This window comes from Cannabis sativa, chromosome 9 (assembly GCF_029168945.1).
Source record: "Cannabis sativa cultivar Pink pepper isolate KNU-18-1 chromosome 9, ASM2916894v1, whole genome shotgun sequence".
Classification (NCBI taxonomy): Eukaryota; Viridiplantae; Streptophyta; class Magnoliopsida; order Rosales; family Cannabaceae; genus Cannabis; species Cannabis sativa.
Window position 1 is genome coordinate 4,279,861 of NC_083609.1, and position 13,494 is coordinate 4,293,354.

Consider the following 13,494-nt stretch of genomic DNA (forward strand, 5'->3'; position numbering starts at 1 on the left):
CTCTCTCATTGTACAACCCTTTGTTTGATCAAAACTACTATACTCTATACATATAAAAGTAGTCTTTGGGTGATTTAATTAGTTAAAATTAATAAGGTATAAGAGGGCCTTTATTTCTAGTTATTTTTATTTTTGTAAGAATAACTGTATAAGGTAAAGATCAATGAATATTTGTTTCATGAAAAGGGGAGGGAAATTTCTTCATTATATTAAAATTCATCGTCTAACTTAAGATCAAGCCAATCCATTTGTAAACATGAGAAATAGATGTCCTGAAAAACTAAACAAAATAAAGTTTTAATATTTTAAAAGAAAACTCCCAACTCATAATTATCATCCTACCAAACAATATGGAAGAGAATCTATTACACTTGATGATGTTCAATCAACCTTGAATTCAAAAGAGAGTTAAATCAAAGAAGATTGTACATAAGAGGTAGAAGTAAGAAGAGGGACAAAATACGTGGATAATTAAAAATTCCATTGTACGTGTCTTGTCTTTTGACATGTGTATGATGTTCCTATGAGTATTGGTCGTTTGTGATTGTTTCTGTTAATTGTTTTGGTCTGACTGGTTTATTGGTACTTGGTGTTTTCTTTGTTTGTTTTCGGGTATGGATCAACAATATACTGCAATGAGTTTGGGAGAAGATGATGATGGCTTTCTCATGTATGAGGAAGACACGGTGGACATAGTTGATTTCGATGACAGATGGTGTCTTGTGGGGCGTTTTTTGACAGGTTGTACGTTAGATTTTGATGCAATGCAACACAAACTGGCATCCTTATGGCGTCCAGTCCGTGGTTTGTTTGTGAAAGAGCTTGAGCCAAATCTCTACTTATTTCAATTTTATCATGATATGGATATAGATCGGGTTATGGAAGGAAGCCCTTGGACCTTTGACAGAATTCCTCTGATATTCGAAAGGCTCAAAGCAGGGGAAAACCCACGTTGTATCACTCCTACTGAACTGGAGTTCTAGGTTCAAATACATGGTTTGATTGCTGGCTTTCAGTCAGAAAGGGTGTTGAAGGACCTGGGTAATTATATGGGATCATATGTGAAGATGGATCCAAACAACTTTGTCAGCGGATGGAGAGATTACTTATGAGTAAGGATGCCCATTCGGGTTGATAAACCGTTGAAGAAAGGATGGAAACTACAGATGAAAAACGGGTCGGAATGTCATGCAATTTTCAAATATGAGGACTTGTGAACGTTCTGTTTTGTTGGTGGATTATTAGGCCACTCCGAGAGATTCTGCGAAAAAGCTTTTGATACTCCTCCACATCTTCTTAAGAAGGCTTTCAATCTTGAAATGAAGGCGCCTCCGAGAAGAAGATCACAGACTATTGGTGCACGGTGGCTAAGGCCTGAAATGGTGGTGAAGTCAGCTGGAGCATTGTCTGCAACTTCGGCAGGTAAACAAACCGGCGGCAAGTAATAATTCTGTACAAGCAGGGGAGTTAATTACGGGAGAAAATAGTGGAGTAATTGGTGGAGGAGATTTGATTATGGGAAATCAAGAGAGCATGAATAGGGAGGGAATTAATGGTGATAAAAAAGGAAAGTCAATTGAAATAGAGAATGGAAGTGAGCAGGATGATGGACAGATTATATTGGAGCAAAAAAGAAGGAGGGTCACGACATACATTAATGGGGAATCTGTCCATGAGGATTTGATTATGGGGGATGATGTGTATGCTGCCTATTTGGATGACCACGTGACGAATAATTCAAATGGGACACCTTTGCAAAAAACTTAAATGGGGCGGGCTCTGGTTCACAGGCCCGCCAAGGATTATGAATCTTTTCAGCTGGAATTGCTGTGGGCTTGGGAACCCATGGACTGTTCAATTCTTGAAAGAGATTATTTCTCAAAAGAGACCCGACTTTATTTTTTTGTGTGAGACTAAGTGTGCTATAAGAGTAGAGTGGATTGGGTTGGAAGGTATTTGGGCTTTGAGGGTGTTTTTTGTGTTGAGGCCCAAGGAAGAGGTGGTGGTTTAGCTTTCTTTTGGAAAAATGAAAATGATGGTTATATATATGGCTTTTCTCAAAACCATATTGATTTTATTGTCACAAGTGGAACCTGAGAACAATGGAGAATCACTGGCTTGTATGGTGAACCGAGAAGACATTTACGTTGGCAAACTTGGAATCTTCTTCGTGAACTCAAGACTCGATCGACTCATCCTTGGTGTATCATTGGAGATATGAATCATATAGTGTGCGAAGAGGACAAAAGGGATGGAAATAGATATCCAAGGGGACTCATTGAAGGATTTCTGCAAGCTTTGAGTGATTGTGAGCTAATTGATATGGAGATCATTGGTCACCAATATACTTGGGAGAAGAACAGAGGAGGTGTTAATTGGGTGGAGGTTAGATTGGATAGAGCTTTGATTAATTCAAGCTGGTTTCAAAACTTTCCGAATGCAAAGTTGCATAACTTGAATCACTCAACCTCGAATCACAGTCCTATTTTTCTTGAAACAGAGATACCGGACCAATTGGGAGGCACTCGAAGCTTTAAATTTGAGAATGCATGGCTTAAGGAACCGATGTGCTATCAAATTATTCAAGGATGCTGGGAGGAAAGTAATGGTGAAGACTTTTGGGCTAAACAACAACTTTGTGTGGACAAGCTTGGTGAATAGGGTAAAACAATCACTGGTAATTTCAAACAAAGGATTAAGACTTGTAAGAGGGATCTTGATTTGTTGAAACATAGGAGAGATACTGCTTCAGTGGAGAGATACAAGGCACTTAAAAGGCAGTTGCTTAAAATCATTGATCAAAAGGAGATGTTTTGGAAACAAAGAGCAAAGCAGTTTTGGCTCAAAGAGGGGGATCAAAACACCAAATACTTTCATGCGGCTGCTAACACAAGGCGCAAAACTAATACTATCCATCAGTTGAAGAATGAGCAGGGTGTTGATGTCTCATGGAATTCGGGGTTGGAAGTGGTCATTACAGATTATTTTACAAACCTGTTTCGTTCTTCCTCAACTTTGACTCGTCCGGTTGTGGAGTGCGTGGATAGAGTGGTCAAACCTGATATGAATGAGACCTTTTTGCTCTCGGTTTCGGAGGATGAGGTGCGTAATGCTATCTTTGGAATGCATCCTGATAAGAGCCCCGATCCAGATGGGTTGACTCCGGCCTTTTACCAAAAAAAACTGGGCAGTTGTTGGCATGGATGTTGTTAAGGTAGTGCAACGTTTCTTCTCTAGTGGAAAGTTTGAAAATGATATCAACAAGGCCAATGTTGTGCTTATACCGAAAAACAAGAAGTCCTGAACGGATGACGGATTTAAGACCTATTGCTTTGTGTAATGTTTTATATAAGACAATTACAAAAGTAATGGCTAATCGGTTAAAACCGTTTATGGATAGGATTGTTTCACAGTATCAAAGCGCTTTTATTCCGGGAGGCTCATTACGGATAATATTATGGTGTCATTTGAAGTACTTCACTATCTAAAGAGGAAAAGGAGAGGAAAAGAAGGCTTTATGGCTTTGAAACTAGACATGAGCAAAGCCTATGACAGAATAGAATGGAGTTACTTGGAAGACATTCTCTTGAGACTTGGATTCGATTCTGGTTGGATTGTTTTGATGATGGAGTGTGTTCGGTCAGCCTCCTACTCTATTGTTCATGGAGGGAAAACAATGGGTCCTATCATTCCGCAGAGGGGTATTCGGCAAGGTGATCCACTTTCACCTTACATTTTTATATTATGTGCGGAAGGTTTCTCAGCTTTGATCAAGAGGTATGAACTGAGAGGGTGGCTTCATGGGTGCAAAGTTGCAAATGGCGCTCCTCGTGTGTCTCATATGTTGTTCGCAGATGACAGTTATCTTTATTGTAAAGCCACAATGGAGGAGGCTGGTAAAGTTCGCGAGCTTCTTACTCTCTTTGAGCAAGCCTCGGGTCAACAAGTAAATCTGGGCAAATCTTCAATTTTTTATAGCACTAACACCAATTCGGCTTTAAGAAATAGTATTTGCTCTTCTCTTCAAATGGTGATTGTTGATGAGCATATTATGTATCTTGGTTTGCCAAGCACAATGGGAAGGAACAAGAATGCGGTTTTGGGTTACTTGAAGGAAAGAGTCAGGAAAAGAGTTCAAAATTGGGACTCTAAATTCTTGTCTAAAGCAGGAAAAGAAGTCTTGATTAAAAGGGTGGCTCAAGCTCTGCCTAGCTATGCTATGAGCGTGTTCCTTCTTCCTCTGGATATTAGTCATGAAATGGAGCAACATATGGCAAAATTCTGGTGGAAAACATCCAGTTCAAAGGAGAAAAGGATTCATTGGATGTCGTGGGAGAAGCTTTGTCAGCATAAAAGTGTTGGAGGTCTGAGTTTTCGCAACTTGAGAGATCATAATCTTGCTCTTTTGGGAAAGCAAGGATGGAGACTTCTTACTAATAACACCTGCCTAGTTTCGAGAATTTTCAAGGCTCGGTATTACCCGAATGGTTCTTATCTCTCGGCTTCAATAGGTAATAACTCGAGTTTCATATGGCAAAGTATTTTTGAAGCTCAAAAGGTAGTGAAGATGGGAGCTAGGTGGCGGATTGGTATTGATAGTCAAGTGGCTGTCAAAGGTGAGCTGTGGCTTTCATTGGATGAGCATCCATTTATCACTTCCACTCACCCAGCTTTAGATTCGGCTGTAGTCAGTAATCTAATGGAGATTGGAGTAGGGAGATGGGACATGGAATTGCTTCAGGATTTGTTCAACAGCAGAGATGCAGCAACCATTGCTGCTGTCCCGATCCTGCAACATACAGCAGCCGATTGCCTTGTTTGGCACCATGAGTTGAGTGGCGTATACTCGGTGAAGAGTGCTTTCAATTTGTTTCAGAAAGCGAAAGGAGCTTGGAATACTGTTGAAGCTTCGAAGTTTTGGAATGACCTTTGGAGATTAAAAATACCTCCAAAGGTTAAGAACTTGATTTGGAGAGGAGGAACTAATTGTCTCCCAACAAAGGTCCAATTGATCACTAAAAGGGTTGATGTTAATAGCCTATGTCCCGTATGCAACTCGCATAATGAAACAATAATGCATGTGCTTGCTTATTGTCCTATTGCAGCTCAATGTTGGGAGAGGGCAGCTATTACCACGCCTACACGACGGGAAAAGCTAGCTATGGGTAGTGTGTCTCGGTCTTCAACAATGCCAACACAGAAACTTGTCGAATGTTTGCATCTTATGTTGGGCAATTTGGGGAGCAAGAAACGACAAAGTATGGAAGAACAAATTAAGACTCTAGTGCCTCTTTTATTTATGCTTTATTCTTTACATGCAACCTTGGCAATCGAATTCGGCATAAGCTCCTTGTTGGAGACATCACGGATTTGGACTTACGTAGGGATGGGAATGACCGATGGTGCGCCCCAGCTGCTAATATAATCAAGGTTAATGTGGATGCATCAATATTTGAGGGTAGACAAGACTATGGCTATGAAATGGTGGCTAGAGATGAACATGGTTTTATGTTGGAGGCTACTTCTCAGCTTTGTCATGGGAGTGTACGTCCGGAGTTAGCTGAGGCAATTGGAGTCCGTGAGGCTCTAAGTTGGATAAAAAATAAAAATTGGCCGCAAGTGACTCTGGAGACTGATTGTTTGGTGGTGGTACAAGCAATTCGTAATCCAACTCATATGACTTCTTTGTTTGGTGATGTAATAAAAGAATGTCAAAATATGCTTGTGAATTTATGTGGTGTTACTATTTCTTTTGTAAAACGGTCAGCAAATTTAGTAGCTCATGAAATTGCTAAAGCTACTATTTCTTACCCTGATCGTGCCCAACTGATTTGCTTCCGTTTTTGGTTGCTGAATTTGAAGTTTAATAAAGTTTGAATACTTTCTTCAAAAAAAAAAAAAAAAAAAAAAAGAAGAGGGACAATATAACAAGGGATCAAAATGGAAATAAAGATCTAAATCAATTTGGTAACAAAAAGAATATCAGATGCTATCACTGCAAAATGGAAGGCCATATCAAAAGGGTTTGTTCTGAAAGGAAAATATTTATAGTGATGACAGATCTGAAGGAGATGCAGTAGTCATGAGTGATGGCTATGATTCAGCTAGAGCCTTACTTGTTACCTTTGAGAATTCAGATTCTGAGTGGATCTTAGATTCTAGGTGTTCCTTTGTTATGACACCAAATAAATCTTGGTTCGAAGAATTTAAAATTATGGGACTGTATATCTGAGAAATATAACAAGTCTTGTAATATGGTGGGAATTGGAATTGTGAGATTGAAATTACATGATGGCATGGAAAAAGTACTAAGGGATGTGAGATAAGTACTGGATCTCAAAAGAAATTTGATCTCTGTAGAAATGTTAGATGATCATGGAGTAGGTACTTTCTCTCAATTATAGATGATTATTCAAGAAAATTATGGTGTTTATCCTAAAAAGTAAAACTGAAGTACTTGAAAAGTTTAAGCTATGGTAAATAATGCTTGAAAATCAAATTGGAAAGAAAGTAAAAAGTCTTAGAACATATAATGGTTTAGAATATTGTTCAGATAAATTTGATGTATTTTGTAAGAATGAAGGAATAGCTAGGCACATGGTCTATGAGAAAGACTCTTGAACACAATAGACTTGATGAAGATTTAGAAGGATCACACTGGAGTAATCTTGTAAATTTGTAAAACTTTGTGTTTAATAAATATATTAATGACTGCTGTTCCAACTGAAATGTAGAGCATTGTACTAAGTTTGAACTCATAAATCCCTGGCGTCTTTCTCTCATATTTCTTGTTTAATTCTCTTTATTGTTCTTTGTATTTCTCGGATTATTTGTGTTCTTGAGACGAATTAAATCCTTGAATAAAATTATTATTGTTTGTTTGTTGAGAAAGCAGAAAGTATTTTGAGCCTTAGAGGAGGAGGACGATTGTCACAAACTGATGAATTCTGAAAAATTTGAGATCTAGTTATGGTGGTCTCTAGTTCTTTTTGAAGGCACAAAACAAAGTGATGCAAAACCACATTTATGAGATAAATATATAAAATTCAATTAACACATTATTCATTGATAAAAGTAATATTAAATTAGAATATAAATTTTTATTTCATTGTTAGGAAAATATTCTAAATTATTATTTTTATTAAACTTATTTTTGATATTCTTACAACTTAAGAGTGTTATTGCTACCTTACACACTATACGTAGGATGAACCCAAAATATGACATAAACAAAACTACCATCTACATGATACAAAACAAGCCACAACAACACAAAATTAAACATATCATTATCCATAGTACAAAACAAGTCTCAATATTGTAGCTATTGTCTATGCATGCTACCAAGTTTGGTAGCCTAAATTACCCACTTGTGTTTGGCCATAGTTTGGCTTACCATTGTCTACTTTTTAAATTGCCTTTGCCTTCTAAAAATGAACTCTATGTTACTCAAAAAATAAAAAATAAAATAAAATAATAATAATAAATAAATAGTAGAAAAAGAAACAGGTAGTCATAGAAAAATGATATAAAAGGGAGCTAGTAATATAGTTAGTAAATAAGAAGATGATCCTTGGAATAATTACTCTCTCTGAACAAACTTCTTAGGTAAGAATATATTCTAGCCACAAGCTCTCCAAAGTACTAGGATTTATTGTAGTTGCAAAACGATATATATGATGGACCGTCAACCGCTTAATTATATTTAGAATTGTTGGAATATTGGACACCATCTATTTCCACATTGGTATGACATTAATCTGTTAATTTGGATCAAAGCCCTCTTCAATTTGTTTTTGGACACTTTTTCAAAAGACCCCATACTAATAGAGAGATTGTCCATCTTTATATACTTATAATCCTTACTATTTCTAACTAATGTAAGACTTTAGTTGTACACCTATATACAAAAATTTGTAGTAGTGTTAAGCATATTTTTCAGTAAATTTTCTTGAATATTTTTGAATAACAATTAAATATCAAGTTTAATTGTACTAACAACCATATAACACATTTAAACTTTAGAGGATTACAAAAAGCAACATAAAAGAAAGTAATTAATCACTACAAAACAAAGAAAAAGTGAAAAATTATAGTGACACTATTTGCCGACCCCTAGATGCTCTTCTATAGTATAACCTAAGCTATATACCCAATTATTCAATAACTCAATACCCAAAAAAAAAAAAAAAAAAGAAACCCTACTAATTGATAATAAAAAACATATATAAATATGAGTAGTCCGTAGTGTTGTCACCAAATTAATACATTATATTGATGAGTAGGAGTAGTAATATACACAGAGAGTCAATGAGGGCCACTACTCCAATTTTTGCTCTTATGCTATTCTTCCTCCTCCTCCTCCCAAAATCTCTATCAAAGAATAATTATGGGACCTCTGTCCCAAAATCTGATGTTGATCTCTTGGAATTTCCTTTAAATCTTGAGTTTTTTGAAGCTGAATTCTTCTTGTATGGAGCATTGGGTTATGGTTTGGACAAAGTTGCTCCAAAATTAACCAAAGGGGGCCCACCACCCATTGGTGCTACAAAGGCCAATTTAGATACTCTCACTAAAGATGTCATCTTGCAATTTGGATTGCAAGAAGTAGGACACTTGAGGTTCTAATTTTTGTATTTTTTTTAACTTGTGTTTATTGTGTGTATATATATATATGTTGGTTTTAATTTTGTTTATGCATGCATGCAGGGCTATTCAAAAAACAGTTAAAGGGTTCCCAAGACCACTATTGAATTTAAGTTCATCATCATTTGCAAATGTAATAGATAGTGCATTTGGGAGAAAGCTAAGGCCTCCCTTTAATCCTTACAAAAATAGCATTAATTTTCTTATAGCATCATATGTGATTCCTTATGTTGGACTCACTGGCTATGTTGGAACAAACCCAAATCTCAATGGAACTACTTCCAAAAGAGTAAGCTTTCAAACTTGTTATTTTTTTTTTTCATATGTATTTATATAATATGAAAATATTTGTAGTAAATTTCTTGAAAGATTGTTTTGGTATATTTTCTATTTATGTTGGCATTCAGGAGAGATTTTTAGTCTATTTTATTTTTTTCACAATCACATACATTGTAGTTTTTTAAGATCACTTATAAATTTTCAGAAAATTCTAATTAGTTTACAGTGTTAAAATAAAAGTTTAAACAGTTGCTTACTACACATATTAAAAAAAAGTAACGTGCAACAAAATATTTGAAACTTATTTTCTATACTAAACATTTTAGAATTTTCTTAAATTTATATATAGGTGGTTCTAGATAACTACAACATACAAATCATAGAAATAAATTAGACTAAAAAGCTCTCCTCAATGCTAAAAACAGATAGAGGGTGTACCAAAACAATCCTTTAGGGAGTGTATTATAAAATTACCCTATATATTCATACATTTTTGATATTTATAATTAATTGGTGAAATTATGATTTAGCTTGTAGCAGGTCTTTTGGGTGTGGAATCCGGCCAAGATGCTGTGATTAGAGCAATGCTATATGAGCGTAGGAAGATGATAGTGAAGCCATATAACATAAATGTGGCAGAGTTCACAAATCAAATTTCTAAGCTAAGGAACAAGTTGGGAAAAGTAGGTTTGAAAGACGAAGGGCTTATGGTACCAACATCTCTAGGCGCTGAGGGAAGAGTTTCTGGAAATGTGCTCTCTGCAAACCAAGACTCGCTTTCTTATGGAAGGACACCAATGGAGATACTTAGAATTGTTTATGGAAGTGGTAATGAACATGTGCCTGGTGGTTTCTATCCCAACGGGGGTAATGGTCGCATTGCTAAGTCTTATTTGGATCATCATGATGTCTAATATTAATTTTATATAAATTTAAATATTACAATTTCCCTCTAAAAATTTATCTACCTAACCATTTTCAATCTCTCTAGCTCTAGAAGTAACCCTAAAGTCTCCCTTTTCATAACCTTTTCTCCTAGTTGTCATAGCTGAAGTTTCTTGTTGTTATTGTGTTGTTATGGTTAAGAGAGGGGAAGAATATTTTTCCAAATTAATATTTTTCAAGCTTGTCTCTACCTTTGGTGTTGTAATTTTTCCATTAGATCTCACTTGATGTTGTCCTATATATATGGTTATTAAATAATGTGTTTTTTGTTATGTTTTTCATTGGTGTTAGTCATGTTTTAGCTATAATAATCATGTATTTGTCACCTTTTATCTTTCGGAAGATTAATGATTTTTGTTATTGTTTGGAATACATTTTCAAAAAATTACATCTCTATGAAACTAAATCAAGGTATTGTTTTTGTTGTCTTTTAAAGTATTATTAGATACTTTAAGGTGCCTACTGATAGAATAAGTTGTAAGTGGTTATGATCTTCACATGCTAGGGACATATTTACAAGAACACACTCGAGAACACTGCACTCACTATGCACTTACAGAACGCACACACAAATTAAGCACTCAAATTGTGCTTCACACTCGGGGATCTTGAGGCTTTTAGACAATTGTTTATTAATCTGGCAAATGTATAAGTCAAATGAGTTTAGTCAAGACCCCTTACAAAGCAATTAATTAGCCAAAATCGGTTTAAACTAACCCCTAACTAACAGTGCACACTAGCTAACATTACCGAATTACTAGTAAACTAAAAGCTAACAATTCTTCACCTTTCACAAATAATTAAGGTGTACAAAAATACAATGAATGGCAAAACAATTACATCGATATTGTCAACAAAATAGACAGTTACTAAACTTGGTTGTAGCTAGTGATTTGGTGAGAATATTATATTTTCTTCTATTATATCTTGCGGGATTGAACTTTGCATTCATTAATTATGATGTCTCTAATAAAATGGAGCCTTACATCAAATGCTTAGACATGTAACATTTGATTTCTACTGAGAACACTTTGGCTATCACAGTAGATTAGGAGCTATCTTTGGTCAACTCCTAGCTCTCTTGAAATTTCTTTAAGCCATAGTGTTTCTTTGACAGATTCAATACATGAAATGTACTCAACGTCTACGGTGGATAGAGCTATAATAAACTGTAGGTTTGCTTTCCAACTTATTGTACATCCATTAAGTTGAAAAACATAACTAGATTATTGTAACCTTCTCAAGTCTAGGTCACCAGCATAATCTGAATCCACATAACCCTTTACTCTTGATCTTTCATTGTCTAATCCATAAATCAGTCCAACACTGATTGTTGCCTGGAGATGTCTCACCATCCATTTCATTGCCTTCGAGTGTTCTGTCCCTAGTTTTCCCATGTATCTTCTCACTACAAAGATACCATAGCACAAGGCTGGCCTGATACATACCATTATATACATTAGATAATCAGAATTGTTGTGCAATTGGTGTTGAGACAAGTTTAGAGTTTGAGAAACCAACCATGTCTAATATCTTGGTAATGTACTTGCTATTAGTCAACTTCAACGTTCTTCTAAATCTGTCTATGGTGATTTCAATCCCCAGAATTCTTCTAGCTTTGCTAAGATATTTCATTTCAAATTCTTTGCTCAAAAGCTTCTTTAATTTATTGATCACTTATGGATTCTTACTAGCAATCAGCATGTCATCCCCGTATAGTAAAATGTAGAAAATTGTGCCTGCATTATTGATGTATATATAGCTATCATATTTCACTACTACAAAATTTAGAGTCGATTTTTTACAAACACTAAAAAAAATCTTGAAATTCTTTTCGCCTCTAAAGGGGTTGTGAGCTTTTAGATGGGCTTCAAACCCATAAGAAACCCTTATAAAACCCTAACAAAAATTCAGCTGCCTTAGCCACAAAAAACCCTAAAAACCCTAAAGAAACTCTCTCTCTCTCTCTCTCTCTCTCTCTCTCTCTCTCTCTCTCTCTCTCTCTCTCTCTCTCTCTCTCTCTCTCTCTCTCTCTCTCTCTCTCTCTCTCTCTCTCTCTCTCTCTCTCTCTTTGTTTGGCTCACCAACCACCATGAAAGGTATATTTTTTTTTTTGCTTTTTTTTTCCTCTCCCACTCTTTCTATGTGTCTCTTAGTTAGCCACTGCCAACCCTAACTTTGACGACACCTCAACCATGAAGAATCCACCATCGCTGATGAAAAACTCTCTCTCTCTCTCTCTCTCTCTCTCTCTCTCTCTCTCTCTCTCTCTCTCTCTCTCTCTCTCTCTCTCTCTCTCTCTCTCTAGCATCGGCGGTGCCTCAACCACGAAAAACCCAACCCCAACGGCCCAACCACCACTGAAGGTCCTATCTCTTCTCTCTGTTTTTTTCTACCATATTTTTTTTTTGTGTTTTCTACCATTTTATTTTTGTTGTTTGCAGGTGGTTCTTGCGGCTAATTCAGATTTGTGGTGCATTTTTTTAGAAAAAAATGTTATTTTGGATTATTACGTTTAGATCTATGATTTCTTGGTTAAAATTAGACTCTCTCTCTCTCTCTATTCATCTGTTGACGCTAAAAAATGGCCAATACTAGCTCACTAGATTGGCGAGATGAATAATAAGTTTAGGTAAATAATTTAGAGAAACACACAAAATTTATAGTACTTCACTCCCCATGTCGAGATGGTAATAGAGTTACGTCTACTTCGAGTTTTTATTTCTCACGAGAATTACAAGAAAATTAGCTAAGTGTGAAAGCTTTAATTTTTAGAGAGAGATGTTCTGACCTTATGGGTACTTTTTTCTGAATGTAAAAAATGAGCTGGATGAGCTCTCCTTTTATAGGGAAGGAGGTCCTATTAATATAATAATAAAATATTCCAAAAAATATGGAAAAATAAATTTATGATATTTTTGACCGTTGATAATGATCTAATAGAAACTGACTTCGGGGTTGGTCGTTAATTTTCGGAACTTGAGTCGCGTCTGTGGGACCCACTTCGGGTAAGTTGTAGTTTAAATTTGTAACCCTCTTGAGGACAAAATTTGGAGTTAATAATTTTAGAATGGCGATTGGAGTAAGAGACATGACTTGATAGAGCATTGATATGGCTTCAAAAAGAAAGTTTAATCGCATCAATCATATCGATATTTAGTGAATTATAGCCATTTTAGTGAAGGTTGTTTTGGGCCCAATGTCCAGGTTGACATCCCTGTGTCCGGTTGACATCCAGAGCCCATGTTGATATATGTGACATCAACCTGGAAGCTGGGTGAGTAAGAAAAAGTGTCCGGGATGTATTTTTTGATGCCTGAGTGATATTTCGACATCACTTAGCCATTTTTTATGTTATAGTAAAGTTGGTTACCAATTATTGAAGATGTTGCTACTTTACAAAAACGAGAGACTCAAAACTCCCCAATTTTCGAACAAGTCACTTTGTTGGAAAAGTGGAAATATGAAGTTGTGAATTTGATTTTTTGACTTCATAGATCTCAGTCACTATGAAAAACTAGACAAACGGTCGAGACGAAATCAAAATTAGATAAGTAGAACCCAGCGCACCAGGCCATATGTCAACCTGGGCATTGAGGGCTTCTTTTGGAGCTTTCGAGATGT

At 35.9% G+C, this 13,494-nt stretch overlaps 1 protein-coding gene across 1 annotated transcript; it reads left to right on the plus strand.

Moving 5' to 3' along the window:
• Window positions 1-8,238: 8,238 nt before the first annotated feature.
• On the plus strand, window positions 8,239-10,151 carry LOC115722674 (ferritin-like catalase Nec2). Its single transcript, XM_030651941.2, has 3 exons — window positions 8,239-8,621; window positions 8,710-8,935; window positions 9,456-10,151. Exons 1-3 carry the CDS (start codon window positions 8,278-8,280, stop codon window positions 9,837-9,839), a joined length of 954 nt encoding a protein of 317 aa, XP_030507801.2. The 5' UTR covers window positions 8,239-8,277; the 3' UTR covers window positions 9,840-10,151.
• Window positions 10,152-13,494: the final 3,343 nt, after the last annotated feature.